Source organism: Coffea eugenioides, chromosome 2, assembly GCF_003713205.1.
Source record: "Coffea eugenioides isolate CCC68of chromosome 2, Ceug_1.0, whole genome shotgun sequence".
Lineage (NCBI taxonomy): Eukaryota > Viridiplantae > Streptophyta > Magnoliopsida > Gentianales > Rubiaceae > Coffea > Coffea eugenioides.
In genome coordinates, this window is record NC_040036.1 from 24,277,554 (window position 1) to 24,302,712 (window position 25,159).

At 36.3% G+C, this 25,159-nt stretch overlaps 2 protein-coding genes across 4 annotated transcripts; one reads left to right on the forward strand and one right to left on the reverse strand.

Moving 5' to 3' along the window:
- Positions 1-8,997: 8,997 nt before the first annotated feature.
- Positions 8,998-11,245, forward strand: LOC113761545. Its single transcript, XM_027304589.1, has 3 exons — positions 8,998-9,420; positions 10,317-10,651; positions 10,826-11,245. Exons 1-3 carry the CDS (start codon positions 9,137-9,139, stop codon positions 10,918-10,920), a joined length of 714 nt encoding a protein of 237 aa, XP_027160390.1. The 5' UTR covers positions 8,998-9,136; the 3' UTR covers positions 10,921-11,245.
- Positions 11,246-14,428: 3,183 nt separating this feature from the next.
- LOC113762569 (ion channel DMI1) lies at positions 14,429-24,830 on the reverse strand. 3 transcript variants are annotated; one of them, XM_027306073.1, is made up of 12 exons: positions 23,931-24,827; positions 23,690-23,758; positions 22,955-23,584; positions 22,280-22,462; positions 22,141-22,200; positions 21,848-22,051; positions 20,716-20,964; positions 19,594-19,692; positions 18,159-18,353; positions 17,854-17,946; positions 17,128-17,394; positions 14,429-15,560 (listed from the first exon to the last, which is right to left on the reverse strand). In XM_027306073.1, exons 1-12 carry the CDS (start codon positions 24,621-24,623, stop codon positions 15,342-15,344), a joined length of 2,961 nt encoding a protein of 986 aa, XP_027161874.1. In that variant the 5' UTR covers positions 24,624-24,827; the 3' UTR covers positions 14,429-15,341. The 3 variants fall into 3 exon arrangements, with proteins under 3 accessions (XP_027161874.1, XP_027161873.1, XP_027161875.1); XM_027306072.1 differs by having other exon boundaries at positions 19,588-19,692; XM_027306074.1 differs by lacking the exon at positions 14,429-15,560 and having other exon boundaries at positions 17,260-17,394; positions 17,854-17,930; positions 19,588-19,692; positions 23,931-24,830.
- Positions 24,831-25,159: the final 329 nt, after the last annotated feature.

Here is a 25,159-nt window from a genome sequence, read left to right on the forward strand (position 1 = left end):
GATCTTTTTGTGAGTTCTTGAAGCAGATTCTCTGTTTCTAAGCTTTCTTGGGAGGGATCTAAACAACTTTTATTCAGAAACTGTTTGGAAAAAACGTCTTCAAATCAGTTGAATCGGGGTTCCAAGTTTCAGGTTCACCGTCGCTGAAATTCCTATGGCAAAAGCCTGAGTTTCGTTTCCAAAACCAGCGCGATTTCTTGGGGGCATTTCACGTCCATTTCACTTCACCAGGGTTCTAAGGTAACCATAGTTTCTCCTCTTGTTGCTTTAACACGATCTTTCATGAAAATTCAAGCCTGTTAGACATGAATCTGGAGTTATTTTGCTGCTGAGCTTTGCTTCATATTTCAACCGTGCTCATTTTTAGATTATTTGCTTGGTCATGGCTCTTTTCTGTTTGAGTTTAGCTTTGGGATTGTGAAATAAAGTTCATAAGATTTCGTTTGTTTGGATTTTGGCTCGTGCGGTTTCTGGGTAATGAAGAACCCAGAGTTGCAGAAGAAGAAGAAGAAAGCTTCTTTCGTACCAGGCTGCATGTTCTTTTTAAAAATTACAGTTTCACCTCCCAACTTTCACCTAATTCTACTATGGCTCAAAAACTGCTGCAATAAATCAATTTTTCCCCATTTTAAATTATAATTCTTTTTTACATATTTTAGGTAGATTTTTGGACAAATTAATTCTGGATTTTGGGATGAAATAAGACCTTAACAATTTTTAGTTGGCTTATTAATTTGTTGGGTTTTGGTAAATAGAGGAGAATTGGATTTGGTTATTTTGTTTGGGTTTTTAGAAGTGGGTTATAGTTATTTCTGATTGGGTTTGTCTTGCGTTGGAGACCAAAGCCCATGCATTTTTGGGTTGGAGTTGAGTGATAAAAGATGGGCTGGCCTGCTTGTTTTCTTTCATCTTTTGGTTGGGCTAAGTGGCTTCTGGCTTAAGAAAATAAAAGAATGACCCAATGACCTGTTAGCTTAAGAAAATCTGACGCCATAAATTGCACTTTAGTCCCTATACTTTTGTATAATTTTAATTTGGCCTTATCACTTTGGTTTTCTTTCAATTAGGTGCAATTTGATCCCTAAACTTTATTTTTCTTTGATTTTGACCCCTTTTTAATAATTGTAATTTGACCTCAAAAACTTTCTTAATTTTTATAATTAGGTCCCTAATAGTTTTGGTTTCTTAAATATAAGTTGCTTTTCTTCTTTAATTGCTAATTATGCTCCATTAAATGCTTTAATTGGTAGATTTCATGATTATTTCCAGTTTTTTATAATTAAATTGGTGTCTTGACCATTTTGTTGATTTTGGAGTATAAATAGGGTAAATTTCACCCATTTAACTACAACTTCAAGGGAGTTAACTTCTTTTATTATTTTAAATTCTTTTATATGCTCCAATGTATTTTTTATGTGTTATTGCATGTTTTGAGTGCTTTTTCTTTAATTATTCATTTTTATTCATGTTAAGTTTCATTTATGTTATGTAATTTTGATGATTATTTGTGAGACATTTAAATACCAAATTGCAATAGATAGGTGTTCAAGACATGTATTTAACTAACTTATGTAATAGATAGGTTTAATTTTTGCTAAAAATATATTTAGTTAGGAAAATGTAATAGTTAGGTTATTATTTTTAGATTTCCCCCCTTAGATTGTAATTAAGGTTCTGAATGTAATAGTTAGGCTTTTATTTGCATTTATTTGCTTGTGTGTTTGCATGCTTTTGTGTTTATGTGTTTATTCGCTTTCATTAGGGTTTTACATCTAGAAATTATGCTTATGTGTTATGTGTTTTATAGATTAGATTAAGAAAATTTTCGACTAAATCACACGACTAGTTTTGGCTAGGTTGAAAGGGTGCCTTAGATCAAATCTTTGTCTTCCCTTTCTTCAACCGTGACTCCCGAACTCTTTTCTTTTATTTTTCAAAGATTTGGAGTCGTCTAAAAAGGGTTTTATTTATTTTTATTGTTAAAAAAATATTTTTGGATGATTTGGTACACCTTAACTCAATACCAAGTGGCGACTCTTATTTTTCCTAAAAACTCTTTTTAGACTATTATTTTGGATCAAAACTATCGCACTTCTCAAGTCCTATTTTAGACCCTCTTTTTCTTTTATTTTTCAAAGACTCATTTTTCAATTCACTCAAAATTAATCAAAAATTCATTTTTTATAACTCATAATTTTTATTTCAAAAAAGGGGCGCGACAATTAGATAAATCATTCTACCAAAAGAGCGAATGCACTTTGATTTATGTCTGTCGTAGAAATATTCAATGTACCGGATAACCATTGCAAGAAGTATGATACATCCACAAAGTGATTAAAGAATTTGAACACTTAAGCATTTAAGGAACACTGCTGCTGTTTCAGTGATAAAAGCTGCTTTGCTATTTTGTTGTTAACAGAAGGTTTGGACTTTGCAGTAGTGGGCTTCCGAATGATTTTATTTCGATTAAGCAAGGACTTCAGTTAATCTTCTGCACCTACTAGGCTTGTATGTATATATATATATATATTGCCCCTTGAAATTGCTGAGTCTATTAGCGAAACAAGGCAGTAGTTTGCTCTCAAACCAAAGCGTCACATTTTGTAATTGAAGGCAGGCTGGCGACCATATCAATCTGACTGATTAAGTTTGAGGACTTCATACTGTGATATTTGGTAGGACAGAAATGGTTGCTTCTTCAAGAGGAAGCAGAAGAACGTTTTCCTCCTTAAACTCGTGGGTTAAGTGTCAATCATGGTTCGCCAACTCGGCCGAGTCCGAGACGACTCGGCCGAGTCGTAACCGGAACGGTCCCTACCGTTCCGATACCGATACCCGAAACGCGGATATCACCATATCCGTGATGACTCGCTCTGACTCAACCGATATTGACCGATTCGAATCCGTGATGCATGATATCGGCCGATATACCCGAGTCAACTCGGAGTCGACTCCGATATTTTTTTAAATTATGTCTTTTTTAGTATTTTCTAATTTTAATAATTTTTCAAAATTTTTGGAAACTTTAATGTGTTATAATGTTCGTATCACCCGATATTCAACCGATATGTCGCGACGGATGTGGAACAATCGAGACCGCGACGCGACCGCGACCCGCGATGGCGAACCATGGTGTCAATCATTCTTAATGTGAAACTGCAATTTGCCTGATAAATTGTCGGTGCAGATATTATCCGTCTAAAACAGTAGTGCATCTGTGCCCGACAACAGCTTTTTCTAGGCCTGAAGTCTCTGTTATAAGTATAATGAGCGGTGCTGGAAAAGCGTGTGCGTGGAGGCTTTAGGACCACACTCATGTCCAAAGTCGCATGTTTTTCTTATGCAGTGGAAACGAATATCTGGATGCATCGCATGGATTGGGGACTAAAGCAGAGAAACGTGAAATTCGTTTTGCTGAATTTTGACCAATGCTGCTAAAGAATAGTCTGGACAACAAAGTGGGCTTCGATCGCAATACGCGGATGGGATGGGACTGTAAAATTTTAGGTGCCTTTGGAACCTATTATTGTTAGTATGTTGCATACACTAACTTAACTACTGCTGTATTGTATTGTATTGATGCCGGTTGTTTAGCAGTAGTTGGAAGCACTTTAGTTTTCAAGAATTTTGGTGGGTGTTTTGTGGTGGTGGGGGGGGCGCCATTTGTACTGGATGTTACGGCAATGAGGAAGTCACTATCCTAATCCTGGGTGTCAGTTGTATTGTCATTTGAATAGTATTATAAAAAGGTGATAGGTAAGCTGTCTGAAATGCTGAACTGGATATCTTAGCTAAATCTGACTCGGCTTCTCCCTCCAGGAACAGGAATTGATGTTTGACAAGCTGGTGTGTGGTTGGTTTGAAGTCGTGCGTGTTGATGGCAGTAGTAGTATACGTTGATAAGCTGGCCTGCGTTTTTCGTTCTACCAATTGCTGTCTGCGTATTACTTAAATGTATAGTACAATGATAGTTGTGCACATTTATACATGGGGTGGATGGATGGATGGCTAGGGGGAAGCACGGGCTGAGCGCGAAGTTTTAACCTATGTAGTAAAATATTTATTCAAATAAATTTTATAAAAAAAAATATAAGTAGAATTAGAACTGCATGGTAATTGATTTAATTGAATCGGTTGAAGTGCACGAAATTACAAGTAAATTGGCCAAATCAACAAACATATAAAGGAAAACAAATTTATAAGTAAAAAAAAAACAGGATTGTAGTAGATGATCATACCGTACCACAACAACAGTAGCAAAAGTATCATTACTTTTGTTACTATACTATTATAACATAATTATAGCCATATCCAATCAACAATTAAACGACAATTGTGTCTGATTACTGACCACTACTATTTCTTAACAAGTAATCATTCCAATTAATTGATCCTATCGTTCCAGCGATGCTCATTGGATTCTAAGGCTGCATCACGAACATGTTGATTAATTTGTACTGATGTTGAAAAAGGGGAAGAAAAAGGGGTAGATGGTATGCTTGTTTGATTAATTATTGTTGGTGGTAGACACCGAGTATGATGCGCAAAATTGAAAATTCTCCAAAACCGAAACCCACAAGAAACAAATTGGTAAAAAAAAAAAAAAAAACCCCCCAAATATGAAGAAAGAGGGGTCCTGACTCCTGAGTTGTTGCAGGGTCTTGATCACTCCCTTGAGTGCACGGCTGTGTTATTTCTCTATGCTGTCAAGTCAAGGGAGCCTTCAACCACCCCTCCTTTCTCAGTTTCATTGATTTTTCTTCTTCTCTTTATTTGCTTCTCTAATGAGGCTTAGCTTAGCTTTTAATAAACCTATGCTCTTAGGCATTGCAACGCTTTGAAGATGTCAGAGGAAAACTGGAGAATATGAAGATGTCAGAGCTACTATGATTCTTTGATGTTTTTGGCCGACAGAATCAAAACAATGTTCTGCAACCCCAACCTCCGCACTGATTGGATTTGTTAGCTGCTGGTTCATATTAATGCCATTTTTCTTTCTTAATATAGGAATACAAAGATGACCATTCTATAATAGAAATATTCAATTAACTTAGAGTCGCATTTATGTATGTATCATGTACGTAAAGTACTGTGAAATAATAATAATTTAAGTGATGATCAGTGAGTGGGACATACAACAAACTTGGTTATTGATATAAATTAAGCCAGGAGCGGCAGACCGCTAAAGGAAATCGACGAAGAGTCGCATTTGACTCTTTCGTAAGTATTATCTTTCCGTACACTTATCTTTTGATGATTCAAACTCTGTCTTATCCTATCAATTACACGGGAAGATTCAAACTCTGTCTCCTATCAATTACGTCGTGAAATATTTTACTATCTCAATTGCGTCTTATTGTCATATTCCTCTATATTATTGGGGAAACGAGCTACTCTATATCATATTCAAATAATAAAACGTCATAACTCGACTCAAATAGAATGCGTAAAATCTTAACTTAGACTAAAGCGCTGCTAAATGATAATATAGAAATTTCTGCTTTTGAACCTTCATTTAATATGCCACCACAAGTGTATACATCAACCGATTGATCTTTTTCCTTAAAGCCATTTGCATTTGCATGCCTATGTAGAAAGAGAATTTATCCAAGAGCTCATACTCTTTTGAACAGTACGTTTCAAACGTTTGGTACGTTTATCAGATATGTATTCATTAACTACTGTACCTAATGAGTGCCAAAATTTTGAAAAGTCTGATTCATGAAAATTGGCAAATTTCATTCATTTGTCTCACACTCTCATGTTTAATGCGAAGTTTGATATCTTTAGCTTTCGTTACAGAGACTAGTCACATTTTGTAAAGGAGTCAGTTGTCTTTGAACTTTCATTAGATACAGTTGTTCCAAAATGAAAATCTCCAAGGATCTTGATTACGAAAAGAATATGAAACGTGAACGCCGACAAGATTGTATGCATTTTTTTTTTCCCTTTTGGTTTGAATGGAGCCTGGAAATTATAGTAATTCACATGGGCAAAGAATGGCCTCGTGGCTTTTTATTTATTGTTGCGTACGGGTAATAATCGAAATAGAGTAGTATTATAAACTCTGTTGACTTTTCCAAGCAAATGAAATGATTGAAGGGATTCGGTCAAGTATCAATCTTTGATTAATTTCCCACAGTTAAGGCCTTGTTTGGATTGCCGTTTTTCGTCGGAAAATTACGTCGTTTTCCGTGATCACATTTCCCTATTATCTTTTTTCCTCACATACATCAAATCGCTACAGTATTTTTTCCATGAAAAATCATGAAAAATGCAATCCAAACACAAAGTCTTCCATCTGCAATTTGGAAGACGTTCTAGCTTTGAATGATTCCAAGGGAGCCCTTTTTTCCTTCTTTTTTTTTTTTGGGGGAACCTTTATTGGGTGAAGGAGTGGGAAGTTGAACTTTTGAAGGTGCAATTAAAGCACAATATGAAGATTTCCAATTCCGCCGTTCATGGAGTTTGTCATGATACAACTGTGTATTACATGCAAAACACATATAGAAAGATGGAATGTCTGACTGTTAATCGTTTATTACAACTGGGACATCTATCTGTATCTACAATATATATATATATATGTATATGTATATGTGGAAAGATGGAATGTCGACTGTTAATTGTTTATGCCAATTCGGACATCTATCTGTATCTAGTCATCTTTCTTTGGTTTTGAAATGTTTTACCAACCACCTCCTGTCTCATTTGAGGGTTCAAAAGTTACATTTAGCTGCATACAATACACCGGCCGACCTTCTCTTGGCTTTCTCCCTCTATAGAATGTCAACAAAGACGATAGTTTAAAAGAAAAAAACTACTTACTAATTAGCAATATGCTTAACTACGGATAATGATCATTAGGCAAGGTGACAAATTTTGAGTTTATTGATTCGGAAAACAACAATCATCAAGAAAGAGGTCCACCACATAATCATTACTCATTGCTATTACTTGTATAAAAAGTAGACTTTTGGTATTTTAGAGCGTAAGCGTAAGCATTCTTGTGCTTTTAGTTTTTGTTATTCCAATTATGTCCTTACTTACTATTTGATGATTGAAGTTTCATATTATACTCTTTTTAATTTATTATGATGATTAAAATTCATTATATCTATTGATTTAGAAGAAAACAATAATTGATGGGAAGACAAAATATTAAGCACTAGAAACTACGCAGGATCTGTTCTATTTATCCAAAATACCCTTCTCCCTAATAATTAGATTTATTGTATTTTAATAATAGCAATGATTGTAGTGGTTAGGGAAAAAGCGGTAACTTTAATTGAATTTGAATTATAAAGACAATAAACAAAATATAACACTCTAAACTAATGTGTTTCTTTGCATTCTATTTTAATTTTTTATTTCCATTAAAAACTTTTTATCAATCACAACCTAATTAAATTTTCAAATTTTTAAAAATATTACTACTATTGATACCAAAACAACGTGTTCTTAAGACGATAGAATTATCGTTGTTTGTACTTTATATTAGATTCAATCCAAAAAATAAAAAATAAAAACTCAAGTATATATCTCTACTAATGAGGTTTCAATTCTCAAAAAATGAATAGTTAGATGGACAAAATTTAGATGTGGTTAATCATCTGTATTCCATTGTTAACAGAAATAATACACAAAATAATACAAAGAGTTCAATTTCAAAGGCTATACATATCTTCATTTTTTAGAAAACGGTGCATATAAGTTCATGTTTGAGGAATTTCATTAAGCTACTAATAGATTCAACTTACGTAACATGAAAAATAATAATGGTAGAGCATGCAACCGATATTTATGCAAACAATTATTTTTATTTTATTTTATTTTACTTTTACTCTTCTACCCCTTCCCATGCCCTTTCTATCCCTAGTTGTTAAACACGGTATTTGAAGAGAACTCTAAGAGCCCTACCTTGACCACTGAGCGAAGCAAACAATAAACTTTTGCTTAGTGTGTAAATTTAGGTCATCCAACTCTAAAAGAAAAATAAAAAAATTGTTCATATATTTAAGTAAAAATCAAACAATTTTAGTGGTATTATCATAATTTGTTTGCCATGGGAAAAAAAGAAGTAATTAGAAGTATCAATATTATGCATACTATTCAAAATATTGATACTTTTGTCAAATCATTTCATATTTGGTCAAATCTTTAATTTTTTTAAAATGTTAATATTTCATCTTCTTTAATCAAGTATTCTTAAAACTATTATTTTAAATTGAAAGAGGCTGAAGGTATCCTCATTTATTAAAAATTCTCTAGAGATTTTATACAAATTCGTCGATATAACATGTTGTGAACTTTTTTTTTTTTGCTTTTAAAATAATGGTTTTAAGAATAATTAATTAAAGAAGATAAAAAATTAAATAAAAATAGAAAAGATGCAAACATTAAATTTGTAAAAATATTTTTTACAAATAAAATTTAATGTATAAGAAATTTTATATTTTATGATATTATGTTTATTACTGACTTTCGCTATTGATTGTGCGGTTAATTCCTCTCCTTCCCCCAACCAACCAAAACCAACAATTTGACCCCTTAACCTTATACGATGCAAATTGATATAAGCCATATGCATAAAATGACAAAGTAGCCGGAAACCAACAAAAATCACACGGTCCAAAGGTAATCTTAGAACTGCAAAATTGATGAGCAAAAAAAAAAAAAAAGAGACATCTGCGTAAGAAAATCTGAGACTCAGGGCTCAGACGTGCTGATAATTGATAAGAGCACTGGTGGAAATTAGGCCGGTGGTGCAAATTTTTCTCTCCGAAAAGTCTTAAGCAGTACGGTTCCATGCAGCGTCTTTCAGCGGATAAGATCGTCATAAATTATGAAGATGTTGTACGCATCACATGGGTTTGTGACGTAGGATTGAGATGGAATTTGCCCACAGCCGCCCCACCCCCCACCCACCTCTGTCCCTCTTCGATCGTTCTCTCCAACTCTTAGCTAATTCTAATTCTGCACTATAAGTACTGCAAGACTTGCACCAAAATAATGCCATCCCAGACTTGCGTGATTGCATCTTGTCCATGCAAATTACTTCATATTCATATAAAGAGAACAGTCTTATCATTAATTAAGCCGCAGATATCCAATAAGTGAAGGTAACTAGCTAGCTATGGAGACAGGAATAATGGAGGAGATGTTGTTGAGTCGTTCATCTTCATCATCATCAATACATTCTTTTCCATCATCATCATCATCATATTCTGCTTCTTCTTCTTCTTCTGCTGCTGCTGCAGCTGAGGAAGCAAACCAGGCCGCACAACAACTGCCCTTGTTGTCGTTGAACCATGTCTCATTTGTTTGCAAATCTGTCAGCAGATCGGTGAGGTTCTATGAGGAAGTACTAGGATTTGTGCTCATTAAAAGGCCTTCTTCTTTCGACTTTGAAGGAGCTTGGTATGTTCCACCATTTCATCTCTTACATGTCATCTTTGCTTAATCTTTTTATTCAGTCCAATAAAGTTGTTCCTCGATCAGTTCCTTATTTTTAATTATTTGAGTCAAAACCAAGCCAAACAAATGAATAGGGTTAATGTATGAGAGATGAATGGCTACTAATCAATTGCATGATGTTGCCCAAAGAGAAGTGGAATCTATATGAAAACTAATTCCACACGATGGATGAGAACTTGGTTAATGCTGATAGACCCCTCCGTGCAATATTAGGGGCCCATGTCGAAGTAATTAGAAGGCAGTAGTGACATTAAGAGCTATCAATAATTGAGGGCCCTAGAAAACTTTTGACTTTGTAAGCTTCACAGCTCACACACATTTATTTCCTGTGCAAAACAGCTTTGCTCATTGTTTGGTCTCTTATCATGCTACTTCTTTAAGAACTCAAGGAAGAAGTGAGAAATCAAGAATTGATCCACCACCTAACCTCCTCCCAGGTCCTAATTCTTGACCTTAAAGTTGCAGTACTAAAATGTGAAATTCAACAGTAAAAAAAAAAATTATCCTATCCTGTTTCAAATGGAAGAGAATCCAATTAGTACTGTTACATGAAGGGTTAGAAAGAAGATTTTTGGATCTCATATGATATATATATATATATATATATATATATATATATATATGGAAGTCAAACACAGCTTAGATAATTTTTAAAGAGAACTGTGCAATTATCTATGGTTGGAATGCGTACATTTATACAGCAGATAATTTACCTTGTATTCGTTAATTGATGCTACAATTAGTTTCATCTTATTTATTCAGCCGTTGACTAAAGTAGTACTATATTGCTTGAATTTTGGAATGTTAACTAATTAAGGTTGATGAACTGAAACCTGCAGGTTATTCAACCACGGAATTGGAATCCACTTGCTTGAAGTAACGGATGTCCCAAGCAAGAAAGGCAAGATTAATCCAAAAGACAATCACATTTCTTTCCAGTGCACCAATATGGAGGTCATAATGCAAAAGTTGGAGGACATGAACATAGAATATGTCACAGCAGTGGTTAAGGAAGGTGGTATAACAGTGGATCAGCTCTTCTTCCATGATCCTGATGGCTACATGATTGAAATTTGCAATTGCCAAAATCTCCCGGTCCTTCCACTTTCTTCCTGCCCACTTAAGAAGCTACCAAGACCAACCAGCAACAACCAATTAAAGTCATCCTTCTACGGTATGACTGCACCCAAAAATTTTTGTCCGTGCCAAAAAACAATAATGATCTTTCCTTTAGGTTACTTTAACGAAAAATAAAATAAAACAAAGAACTAATCCAGTTAAAATTTTAAGCTAAGAATTGGGTGGAAAAGTTCACTAACCATGCACTATTTTTTTTTTCTTTATGCAGGAAAGTCAACCCCAAGCGTACAATACTGTTGTGGAGAAGTAGAAGCTATAATGATGGAGAACTTAGCCGTGGACATGATGAATATTTCCTTCTGAGATTGGGAGCCTCTTTGATTTCCTCAAGAAAAACAAAAATATTAAATTTTACACGATTGCAGCTTTTTATGAAATAATTGTAGTCTATATCTAAAAGATGTATGCAAGAGTACGTAAGAGCAATTATTAATACGAGGATCATAGTTCAAGGCTGGCTCTTTTCAGTCCTTAAGAAAGGTCCTTTGTTTACGAGTATGACTCTGTGTGATTTGTTCTCCACTTTACCTTGTAAGTTTTTTGGCGTGTAAGTTTGTTCTCCACTTTTACCTTTGTTTATTTATGAGCTTGTTTGGGCAGTGAATTATTTGTCATGAGAGTTTTTTTATTTGTATAATCAACACGTCTTTCAGTTATCTTTTTATCTCATAGCATCACATATCTGTATCATCAACGTTTTTGCGCAAAATTTGCGATTGTCAAAAAGTACCCCAGTACGTACTTTGTTGTACATGTTTTTTCTCCAAAACATCAACTTCAAAAGAAAAAGAAAGTATTAATGGCAACGTCAAATTAATATGAGCAATGGTGATTTTCCATCAAGGCAAAGAAAATATCGCTTGATCGTTGATGCGTGCTTATCTTCTCATGGAGAAGGAAATGTGAGAGTCGGCGGTTACCAAGGCACAAATCATTAATGTTCACCCAACTCTGTTCTTCGAATTTATGGTGACAACCACATAAAGGAAACGGGTACGAGTTTTCGGTATGAGTCCTTGAGCCCTCAAGGCATTGAATAAACTCTGTATCTCCATTATTGGATCCTTTTCTTCGTAAGTTTTTCATTGGAGATATTTGCCACAATCACATATTTGCAGAAAACGATATTATCCGAACTCAATTATTCACAGCTTTCGAGTTTGATGATGAATAATTTCCAACAAGACCACTAAAAACACCTTTCGTGTTCATACAAGTTTTTCATTTTTTTTCCTAATGTGTACTTAATTCAACTACAGATACGTTGTCACTATCTGCCCAATGAGTACTTTTTCATTACCACGTTCTGAAAAATTTTTCATTTCCATGTTCTGAAAAAAATACCCTTTTTCTTTAAATTATACGTGAAAAGTCTCGAAATCGAAATGTTGTAAAAAAAATACCCACGAGTTACTTAGTAAACAGAAAGCAAGAGGAGATAAATAAGTATGCATTGCAAAATCCACCTGGCAAATATTGATTATGAACGGTGAAAGTGGATGGAACAAGCTGCAACTTTCTTCTCTCAAATTTCTTTAATTAAAAGCAAGAAAGATGATGGATTTTTTTTAAACTAATAAACAAGGCTGACACTCACATTTAAGTAGACTCAATTTTCAAAAACTCAATAGTCCAAATTGCGTCACGCCATCGTATCAAATGATACAACACAATCTGAACCATTGAATTCTTGAAAATCGAGTCTCCCCAAGTTTTGGACGATAAACAAATATAAGCACATCACTTGACCATCATATAGAAAACAATTGATAAGTGCACATGCATTTCACCACAAAAAAAAAAAAAACCTTGCCTCGTTAACGCACGGTAGGTATGCTCCTGCGTTACATTACATGTCTGGGTAGATTTTTTAATGAATACGGTGGTTAGATACGTCGGTTATATTTAAGGGCTCACACTTAAATAGCGCATGTTATGCCATATTATGCCATACAGTTTCACAAAGTGGTGTGTCGCAATTTAAACCATTGGGTTTCGAGGTTCAGATCTACCCAAGTTTTTGCCATTTTTTAGGTCAAGTAGACAAGGAAAAAAAGGTCCCACGGTCCCGTTGCCAGCTCATTACATCCATTCTTACAGCTATTGTCGGTTCAATTAATCATCTATGAACTTTTAGACCCCAAAAAAAAAAAACTGCTGTTGCTGAGAACTGCAGTAAAAGAATCAAGGCACAGACCGAACACAACCTGGGAATATACAAACAGTATGATGAAGCTTTACTTCACTCATAGTTTCTGTGGATTTAAAAGGAAAAGAAGGAAGGGAAAAAAGTGCAAGAGAAACCTAAAACATCTGGCCAACTTTAAGGTAGGACGAGGGATGTAATCGAATCGAATCGAATTCGAGTATATTGATACTCGAGCTAGACTCGACATGCAAGAAAAATGCTCAAGCTCGAGTTCGAGTGAGTAGTATTATTGGAACTCGAGCGCTCGAGTTCGAGCTCGATGATTGCTCACAGAATTTGAGCTCGACTCGCATTGACTCGAATTAATACGAGCCTTATCAAGATTGAATCAGAAAATTTCATTTTCTTGACAATTTTTGAGTAAAAAAAATATTATTGCCTTTTAAAAATTTTCATACGACCTGAAAAATTTTGTAAATTAAACCACTCTTTTGAGCATAAGGGTAATTTCATAATAATAAAATATTAAAAAATTAAAATTAAAAAGCTCGATAAGGCTCGACAAACCTTCGAACATTGCATTTGGATACTCGAACTTGACATGCTCGATTTATCGAACTACTCGAACTCGGTCAACCCAAGTGCGAGTCAAGTTTTTTACCGAGCTGCTCACGAGCAGCTCGATTCGATCAGTTCGGTTCGATTACAGCCCTAAGCAGGACCCAGGAGTAGGCTCAACTAGTGGGGAGTGGAGGCCAGTCTGATTGGGATTTATGCAACAGTTGTTGTATATATTTAAATTTGTGATGTACAACTGAATTAAGATTACAATTAGTGCTGTTAATCGAACCGAGTATTTAACTGTCGAGCTCGATTCGAACTGAACTCGAGCCAAGCTCGAGCTTGTTCAACTAAGCCGACAAGCTTTGAAATGTGTTCGAACTCGACTCGCCAAATGAGACATATGACTCGAGTTCAAGCTCGAGTTCGATTCGTTTATCACAAACGAGTCGAGCTTGCACGAGTTCGAACTCGAGCTCATGCAAATTAACCACAAGAAAACCTATAATTTTCAATTTTTATTCTTTTCAATTGTGAAATGACATACATATCCTTCCTTATCGAGGCCAATTGAGTTACTCAGATAACGAACGAGTTGATCTTACTCGACTCGTTAATTAAACAAGCATATCTCGAATTCAAACTCGACTCGTTTATCACAATTAACAAACCGAGTTCGACCCTTATCGAGTCGAGTTCAATCGAGCTTTTGAGCTATTCATTCCATTTAACAGCTCTAATTACAGTCCTAGATAGGACCCAAGAGTAGGCTCAACCAGTGGGGACTAGAGGCCAGTCCGATTGGGATTTATGCAACTGTTGATGTATATATTTAAATATAAGCTAAATATTTTATTCATTTACATCAATTTTTTCACAAGTACAATAATATAATGTAATTGTATACCAAATAATATAGAAAGTACAACCGAATCAAATTGCATGGAACCCCAACTGCACTGGCTCCTTTCTCACTTTTCTCTGAGGTATTATGCCAAATCTCAACTTTCACAGTTGAAGGTGAAAGCGAGTCCTTCAGAATACTCAAGTGATATATTCAAAAAAGAAAAAAAAATCAGAAAGTTGTACAAAACAGGTACAAGTCTTAAGAAAGAAACTGCCTTACTTAGGCTAAGCTCAGTCCATGAAGGGGAAATTCTATTACTAGCCAGAATGGATGTAGGTAAAATATAAGCAGAACTAGACAACGAGGTCGAGGAGCACTACCTTTTAACGGGAAAAAATGAAGTAGAGATGCTCGTATACCGAGCTTCAACAAAATTTCATCGAATCAGGAATTACAGGAACATGTACAAAATCAAACTGTGTTACACCCTAGGCGGTGCCATCCCACAGCAATTGTTGGTCACAACAGGCCAACTCTTGCTTGCTATGACTTCTCTCACTTCAATATTCTTCCCGTCAGATGAGTGGCCTTCTGTATTCAGGAAGGATTAGAAGAATGTGACCCCCATCAGAGATCATTCCCACTACCGAGCAGTAAAAAGGCAGCTCAGGAGAACCCAAAACTAAAAGGTCATGGAGTTCCTTCTACCTATTTTAGGCAGAATGACGCAACCATGAGGATGATTAAGGTTTGTGCTAAAATTTTCGCTTTCATTTCTGCATATTTTACTTCAAAGTATCACTATTACTCTCGTGACTCGAAGAAAAGGCGTTGATTACACAGCCATCATCTATTCCATGGAAAGCAGCCGAGGCCCACATTCCAGTTAGTGGCATATTTCTACATATAGACCTATAAACTAATACTGCCATGTCCCAAATGCCTTGCTTTCTTCCATCTCTTTTTTCTTCTTCTTGCAATTATCAAGCCACTGTCCCCAGTTCGCTAAATATGAAAGATGGGCCATTACCTTCAAAAGTTCATACTTTTATATTTGTTCAATGCCATAATCAGCAGAAACCCAGGGAAACAACTTAAGTCGCCTCATCCCAAGCCATTATTTAGCTAATATATAGTTATGCAGAGAAGCACGATTTGCCGGTTTCCTCAATCACCCTTGGAAATGACAATAAAAACATCATCGAGGGACCACTTACGTGGCTTTGACTTGTCCACCGGGTTAATTACCGCACACTCAGCTGTTGCAAGGCGAAAACCAATCACAATTTCCCATCTTTGGCGACCCCTTATCATTATATCATAGAAGCAGAGTTCTTCCTGGTCATAAAGATAGAACTCTGCTGGCTTGATGCACATTTCGTTGCCCTATAGATACACCGGAAGTCAGTGTTGGTTTCCTAAACCCAACCAGATAATGAAATAGTTCACTATTGCCATATGAATTTTGACATCACAATGACAGAGTAATCAACAGAATTATGCAAGAGACTTAGGTAGCCCAAATTTCTGAACATACACTTCTATTATCTTTTAGAGTAAGTTTTTTAACACTAGCAGATTTAGATCATTACCACATAACATGAATATAAATTTGCAATTCAAATTATGCGCATGTGGCATACATCCATAACTGCTAGTGTAAAAAAATCAATACACTGTCAATGCATAAGAAGTCAATTCTATCTTTTAACTACTCAAATAATTATTCATGCAAGCAAGGTTCAAACGACGAGGAGAAGGAAGTAGGTTCCACCCAAAAAGTTGGTAGAGTTCATGAAATAAATGGGATTATTCTTCTATACACTAATAGTTTATACGCTGTCAAGATTGGATGCATGCCACATGTCAAAAACTTAGATTTCAAATTCAAATTAAGACAAGTTGTCATGCATCTAGGCTTGATAATGTATACACTATCAGTGTATATAAGATTAATCCAATAGATAATGGGTAGGAAACCTCTCTATATGCATTTTGGTAGGATAAATCTAGAAACTTTTAATATGAAGTAATTAGCTTGGAATAGTGGAGAGATAGGATTGGGAGGGATGGGGAGGGAAGTGGATGCGCACATACCATTAAGAACATTTGTTGATGGCTAGCTACCCAATAAAGCTTTTTATTAGCAACCAATGCCCTTTCCTGCTTCTTCCTCCCCTCTGATAAAAACTAGTAGCTATTTGGTACTTATTATCACATTTAATTGCATATGCAGCAGAAATTTTAATTCTCAATCAAGGCAAGCACTCATCATTAGTGAAACCAACCACATCCCAAATCAAAACTTAGATCTTAACCTTACAATAATTAGCTTAGAGTATTTCATGTATGGTTAGTGACACTTTCATGAACTAAGATTCATTTTAAAGATAATATGTTGAGTCTACATCATTTAGCCAAACCAAAAAGAACAATCAATGCACTTTCCATGGCTTAAATGCTTGCTCATCTCAGAGTAACATATTTCAGATAATTGCATTCATTTACTCAGTTGGATATAATCTCTACATCCCCTTTTACAGTAATTTCAATGTATGCATGCTGATACTTGCATCTACTAAGATGAATTTTGAGGAGCGTATTTGAGTCTAAAATATTTAGCCAAACTAAAAGGACCGGTCAATGCACTTTCCATGGCTTTTAGGTGCTTGTCCATTTCAGAGGAAGAAGTCCTAGATGAACTAAAGCCATCAGATTTCTAGTTCTACAGACCTCTTCTCAATGACTCAGCTTCGTAAATATAGGATCATTTGAAATGATTTGACTGGACCCATCTTTTTTTTCTTTTTTCTTTTTTTAAATCTTTAGCTCATCTTTTCCAGCTAACCCACAAAATGAGAACAAGGAACGTGTTGAATACATATCATAACAAAATTGAGGCACAAAATGATAGTAATAGACCATGAAGTGCAAAACAAATCATGAAACATACCTCTTCAGCAAATAGCTCTTCAAGCACACGGTTGATCTGTTTGTCTTCTGCTACCATGGCTAGTGCCATGCTCACCAGCTCATTTGACAATACATAATCACTAATTCTGGAGACTGAAACCAAGTTCCTAGTCCTAGAATCCAGTATCTCACTAATAATTATTGATTTATCTGAAGCTTGCTGCATTTCACGAATCCAGGAGCTTTGAGAGAACCCAGAGTTCCTTAGAGGAAGGGATCTTGTATCTTTATAAGGAAGCCGCTTTGACTGCATTATGTAACACCAGCTTCTCATTAACATCATTCATGAATTCAAAGTATTCATTAGTTAACCAAGAACATTCACATGTTAGTGTTATGGGTGTTTACTTGAATGCAAATATTATGCCTGTATATATAGATATCCATTGCGTGTATGAATAGTATGTTTGTGTACATGAATAGACATACATATTACATGTCATGCAACAGAAGTTCTTCAGTGAAGTAAACAGAAAAACAATTTTTTTGACACAATTAATCTTTCCGCTCAATTACCCACACAGAGCAATGTGATAGAAGTAAATCCATTTACCATATAGGAAAACAATGGTAAAGTAACGTAGGTACAGGAGATTCGATTTTTTATCTCTTAACAGGTATCTACCTGAGCCACTCTGCCACTCAAAAAGAATAGAAAAAAGAAACGGAAAGGGAAAACACACATACAAGAGGTAACAGATGTTACCTGAATATCCCGAATAAGGAGGAGGGTGGCAAGAGATCGTGAATCTGAGTGAACAATAGAGTCTTCGACGGATTCGTCTGCAAGAATCAATATCTGTTCTCTTAGAGTTAGTATGCAGCCACGCGTATGAAATGCTGAAATAGAAAAGTCAAAGATTCTTGCATGTTCCAATAATGAAGGTCCTACAAATTATCATGGTAACACTAAAGACATTTTTAGGAGAACCAAATGCTGACATTTAAGTGTCAATCAGACAAGAAGATGCTACAAAAGCAGCAGGTCTGAGCGTACACGATGGAACTTACAGAATCAAATGTTTCCAAAGGAAGATTTTCTAAATGACGTCTAACGACAGCATTGCCTTCATGATGGACAAGTTTTAGGTTCTCTAACCCTGAAATATTAAGACCACCATCTGTTAACTTCTTCTCTCTATCTTTTTCAGGCACCTCGTTAAACATCCATAACTCTGAACCTGGAGCAAGGAATGCCTCAAGTACCTAACAAAAGGCAGAAGCAAATAAAATCAATCCATAGTAGGATAAAAACCATCAGCACCAATATCACATACTTCCTCATCAATGAAACATGTCCAGAAACTGAACCTAGCTATTCAAATGAAACCATTAGAAGACCCCAACAGCCTTTTTGCACAGCTTGTTTTCTTCATCTCCCCTTTAATTCACTTACTCAGAATACTTAGTTTTCCCTACCAAAGAATTTTCTTATAAGTGCTGGGTGTTTTCAACTTCAGAAATCTAAAATAATATATCTGAAATGGTCCTATTTAAGTGAATTTAGCATCCGTTTCAGCTTTTGCCATAGGAATGCATGCAGCAAATCTTACAAGACCTTACTGCTTCACACTCCCACCATTTAGGTTCCTGTCTCCCTGATGGTGCAGTTCTACCAAAAAGCCAACTTCCAGAGGTCTCTTCCCTCTCTTTTTTGTTTTACAATAAAATAGGGAAAAAGGCAAGTCGTTGAGCATGAAAGCCTCTCCTACTTTTCTGAGCCATTGCTCAAGTAGTTCCACCATTGGGGACTTACAATGGTCTCAACTTATAGGAGGCTTTCATTCAAAACCATGTGGTGAACAGGGTCAAATCTGTGGGTTAAATTCAAAAGAAAGGAACAGATACAATTACAGTTTAGATAGATAACTGCAAAAATCACAAGCCTTTCCCTAACAAAAAAATATACAAAAGGGAATAGGAACTTTTCATTGGAATACATCTCTGAAAGGTCCATAATTTCTTGAATTACAGGTTAACATCTTCGTGTCCTACCAACCCTCTGTAGGATTGTGTGGCTTATATAACGCAAGTAAAATAATTGGTGAGAGTGAGACACATCCTTGTTACTTGCAGATTCCAATAGAACAGTCACCAAAGAATAACAAATAAAATCTCCAAGTTATTTTTTTTTATTGGCTATCAGGTCTACATCCAAGTAGATTGAAAGGTTTGATTTAACAATCCACGACATCTATGTCACACCCTTTGTTACATGATCCAGTTATTATCTTATGAATTTCTTTTTTAAATAGTGAAAAACAGCAAAGAAACCCCATTTACTCTCACAACACTTATATGTTTTTGTTTTTAATACATACAAGCCTTCACATCTTCAAGCAAATAACGAAAGCATGAAAGATGTAAACGAAGAAAACAGAAGTTTACAGACAAAAGGATAACTTGGTTAAGAAACCTACACAAGCTGAAAGATTCATACAATTACCATAATCATATCATCTATGTCACGCCGCCAGCCACAAAAAAGTATTTTCTCCGGATATTTTGGAGGTTCAATCATTCTAGGACAAAGGCCCTGACTTACCTGTAACAAAATTTCCAGTAAACAATAGGATTAAACTAACTGTCAGAAAAAGACTAAAGGGAAGAATACAAATCACTTGCAGCTCAACACATCATGAAACAAAAGAAATTCACTATCTAAGCACAGTACTTAAAGGAAGAATGATGCATATTCGAAACCAAACAACAATTTCCAAGTTCACAGCTAATTATGCATTGCTCCCGGCTACTATATGAAGAATAATTAAAGAAAATTCAACCACTCTCTCACTTCCAACAGAAAGAGACAGAGAGGTTAGCAGATTTCAATCTGCAAAAGCAATTACTCTTTGGTTTTATTTTTTGTCCTTTTTTTGGGGGGGGGGGAAGAGGAGGGTATATGACTTGAAAACCATCATAGAGAAACAAACTCCATCTACAACTTTTTTACAGGAAATTAGAATACTGAAAACCATGCTACAGAATAAATATTTCATCAAGCAAGCACCAGAAGTAAGCTCCGAGCAAGACAAGAGAACTGAGTAGTCTATCAAGTGAACAACAAGTTTTTCAATGCAAACATCCCATATGCACCAGCAGAAGACCAGAATTTGAATGGTATGTGTAACATTCTTCAAAAGCCAATCAAGTTTAACAATCGTCATGATGAGAAGTATCAACACACAAGGTCAATGGCATACATTTATAGGCTAGAAAGACTCTGTTCTTTCCTAGTAAGGTTTCTTAATCAGGGTCCTTTCTGGTTATCCTTATTCGCCTCCACTCCTTACAAGGCTTCCATATGTCACATTTTCAAGGCCTATATACTTCAGAAATCAAGTATTTGGAGGAGCAATTGATTTTCTTTCTCATTTCAGCATATTCTGGAAAAAGATGTGCATCACAAGACACTTTTCGAACCAAAAAAAAAAAAAAAAGAAAACGAGAAAAAGACACAACCAAACAAACATGAGGTGTATTAGAAGTCAAATAACAATGCACTAAGGGAAAGAAAGAAGTAGCATGCATAGGTGTCACCAATTGCAACATAGAGAAGAATTATGACCTCTGGTAAGGGACCTGGGGCATAGGTGTCATCATCCTCGGCTATGACAAGAATCTCATCACCTTCTTTTAGAACATATTTATCTTCAGGATTAATGATTATCTTGCCACCCTCTGCAGCAACCTTGACTCCACAAGGAATTGCATCAGGAAATGATACCAACACATCTTCGAAATGTAAACCATCCAGTTGAGGCCACCTTTTGATATAAAATTCTGCATTTTCAAACCCCAAAATGTCTTCCCATATCTGCCATACTTGAACAGCATTAAAAATATTGAAGAAAATACATCAATGCATAACTAACTTGCGTCCATTTCTCAGATGATTGCAGCTTCCATCAAAGAGAAGATCACAAGTTCGAAACAGAATTTCAAACAAACTACATGAACATTTTCTCTTCCCATGAAGAATTGCAGTCTATGCACTCTATCTTACTCTATTCAAAAAGCAACTAAAAGGGCAAGTGAGGGAATATTCAGTGAATACGGAAATCTGAATCACTCTTGCAAAACAATAAGGGTGCCTTTGGATCAGTAGATATGGATTTAAGAAAGGAATTGACATGGAGAGATTTCAGATGAGGAAAATTCAAGATTCACATTAACTAAGAATAAATTGTTTAGATAGCAATTATCATTATTTACAATTGACAACAGTAATGCAGAAATGATTAAAAATTTTAGGGGGTTAATACCAAAGTTTCTGTTTCACAATGATGCACCATGGTCAACAGCAGCCTAAACTTTGCCCCATACAAGTTCAAAATTGGATACTTTAGGAAACTAGCGAGAGGTATTAAAGGAGGGATTTTAAATAACCTCTACTTTAGGTGCAATTCAAAATACCCTCATTTTAACACCTAAATACTAATTTGATTGCAAATCTAAATCTGTCTTATATTTTTTAAAAAAATTGTGGTTTTGGATGTAGGATTTAAATCCAAATCCATCCAAAAGGACTCTAACTTCATTTTCAGTTTTGTAATCAGCTCTACAAGAAATTTGATTTAGTTAAGGCATGGAAGATGACAGAATTGCAAGAAAGCTTGAAAGCTACTCCTAGAAGTATGTGGGTTGGTTTAGCTTCTGTTATGTCCTGAACAGTATAATCGGATTAGACTTAGCTTTACCTGTGCAAGGCCAGGTTGGAGAGCACACTGTATCATCAACCGACCAATCACATCATGTGCTACAACTGTTTCAATCAGTTCTCCTCCAACAAGCTTTACTAGAGGTTCGTTATCAAGATCACTCATTTCCACGACAACGTGACCTCTCAATCCCTCTTTTACTCCTGCAAGGCTAAGCACAACCCTCAAGGCACGTGCATCACTCTGATAACAAATTTGAAAATTTAAGCAGTTAGTTTTTGTAACTTCTCAACTGTATTATGAAATTTTTGTCATTCCAATGCTAGAAGAACCTGATCTGCATTCTCATTAGATGCCAAGACAATGATTGCACGTGCCTTTGAGACTGAAACCTGCAAGCACGAAAATTTTAGCCTGATTGCACGTGCTAAGAGAGATGGAACTTAATAAACTGTATATATACAAATAAACCTTTTTCAAGTCAGCAAGTATAAGAGGACTGCCACTTCTACATATAACTGATGTACCCATGAAGTCAAATTCAAGCTTTGCTATGTCCATCTCCATTTCCTCCTTGTCTCTTTCTGCAAGTACAACAACAACAACACCACCTATGCTCTTATTTGCTATTGCTAATTGCTTCAGAAGGGAACCCTGCATTACATAACCAGCTCTTAGTCCTGTTAATGGTTACAGGTAGTGTACCTCACTAATCTCAAGGTCAGAAACCATAAGAAAGAAATAAGGGCATCAATGCATGAAAAGCTTCTTGTTTCTCCTTCCTTTTCTTCATAATTAAATTGCAACCACTCATGGTGATTGTTCAGTTATTTTGCAAGAGGATGACCTTTCCCTGGAATTTTCCATGCATAATAAAGACTTAGAATCTACATGTATCCTCCCTCCCCCCAACCCCCACCCCCACCCCCCAAAAACAAAATAAAACCCAAAAAGAAAATTTCCTTGTTCCTGGATGCTACATGGTGGAATCCATATTAGAATACTAGACATCTAAAGAATCTTGCACATGAAAGCAAGTAGGTATCAGACGTCTCACAAAGATTTCCAGAATAATAGTCCAGTCTCAGAGGAAAAGACAAATATGAATAATCTAGACTTCCAACTTGCAGGTACCCAGAGAGTTACCAGTTTGTCACTCCATCCAAGAATAAGTATATGGTTGCTTTCAATAACCTCACTCTTGCCTTTACGCAATGAATCCACTTTTTCTGAAATAGCATCTGAAACAAGCCCTAGCATCATGGCAAATATAAGCATGCCTCCTGAACTAATAGAAACTGAAACAATCCGTGGCCCAGAACCAACCATATCAGCATGATTTCCCGAGTCTGCCACGAAGCTCCAAGAGAGCCAAAGAGCTTCAGTAAAGCTGCCATCACTGACAGCATATATTGCCAAGCCTCCAAATCCAATGAGAAATAGTGTGGCAAAAAGAAGTGCAAGTAGCTTTGCATAAGGATAGACAGAGAAACAAACATCCACCATATAAGCAATTCTCTTCTTCAGTGGAACCTCCTCATTGCTATCTCTTGTCCCCTTTGAAGGGTTCTTTATTGGTGGAGTGCAATCAAGATATTTGTACACTAAAAATGGCGTGATAAGTGTGCACGCAACCATATAAAGGGCAAGCTTTCTACTGTCAGTGTTACCAAAAAACGAAAATGAAAATACATTTCCTAACTCCACAAGGTTAATGCTGTGACTGCCAACAGCACTTCCAGTGCTACATAGTCTACGAAGATCACCAATTTCTTCCTGCAATGAAATCATCAGCCTAGTTATCAGAATATTAATAGCAACAGAGCACTAGGAAGCAGGGGTTGACAGTGAATGCAGCCAATTTCATATGAGGATACGAACCTGAAGAATACCCACTTTATTTTGCAAGTAGATTGCATAAGGTGTAGGCAATGTACAAATCAATTTAAGCTGCATTAAGGAAATAATTCAATCAGTAAAACTACAGACGATACACAAAAAATGTGGAAGCCGCATTTGTCTTCATTTTTTTCAAAAAAAAGTTGTTTCCGTCACCCCGAACAGATTTCACACCGACTGTAAAGCTTCTTAATAAATAGACAAAAGCTGTAGATAAACTAACCAAATTAAGAACCCAAGAACTTGTATGTCCGGGAGGTTTCCGAGGACTGTAAGAACTGGAACTAGCCGTCGTACTAGATGACAACGAAGACGAAGTAACCGGTACTTGAACTGACAAGGAATTCAGATCCTTTTCACCTTTCAGCTTGGCCATGGATTTGGGCTTGGAAGGATCCGACTTGAGTTTCGCCGGCCGAGGAGCAGGAGGAAGGGCAGCAATACTGCGGACGGAGTCCAGTCTATTACCAACATCCACATTCAAATTAGACGGCATACGAGCCGAAAATTGCCCCGTCACCTGCCGCTCAGTGCTATTACTATTGTGTGCAGCAGATTTTGCGGCAACTCGGCTTCGAGTAGCGTAAGGACCGAGAAATGAAGGGTACACATAGTCCCGATCCGCAAAATTGAAGGCCTGGTCGGAGACAGAGGAGGAGGAGGAGACAGTGGTGGCGCTAGAAACTTCGGAGGAGGAGGCGGAGGTAGTGCGGTTGTTTGAGGAGGGAGGGGAGGTAGAGACGCGACGGACAGCGGGGAACAGTGGGCCAGGGAAGTGTGGGGTCCGCGTCTCCTCCGAGATTGTTTTCGATCTCTTGAGAACCGGTGGCAGCTCCGGTCTACTGGTGAGATTTGGGGTTGAGCTAGGGCTTGGAGTACTTGAATTCGAACCTCCATTACTCGTCACCGTCGTCATTTTCCGGCAAAAATTGATGATGATGATATATATAAATATATAATTATTTACTCCCACCTGTACTGTATATGTATAGTTTGCTCAGAGAGAGATAGAGAGTTTGTCAGTGAAGAGGAGAAGAAGCCATCGCCATCAGAGGACCGAGCTCAGCTCAGAGAAAGCAGAAGAAAGTGGAGGAAAATGCCGAATGGTAATAGTAGCTGAGTGAGGTAGTTAATTTCTTCAGTTAAATGTCAGCTGAAGGCGTGTTATTGGGATCGGATTGCTGCAGGTACAAGTATTCACGACTTCAGGCAGAGAGTGGATTTGGTCTGCTACCTGAGCCTGGAGCAATCTTTCCGGGCCGTTATTGGGATTTGGACTTCGGACACTTTTCCACTACTTACTAGTTTATACTTTGCGCAATTTTTACCGGAAAAAGGGGGTTCGAATTTAAGATTCCTCTTTTCCAGTTATTTATTGGGTTACCTTTTGGCGGCGTTTGGGGTCCCCTCCCAAGAAAGAGAGGATAATGACAAAAAAAAAAAAATGAAAGT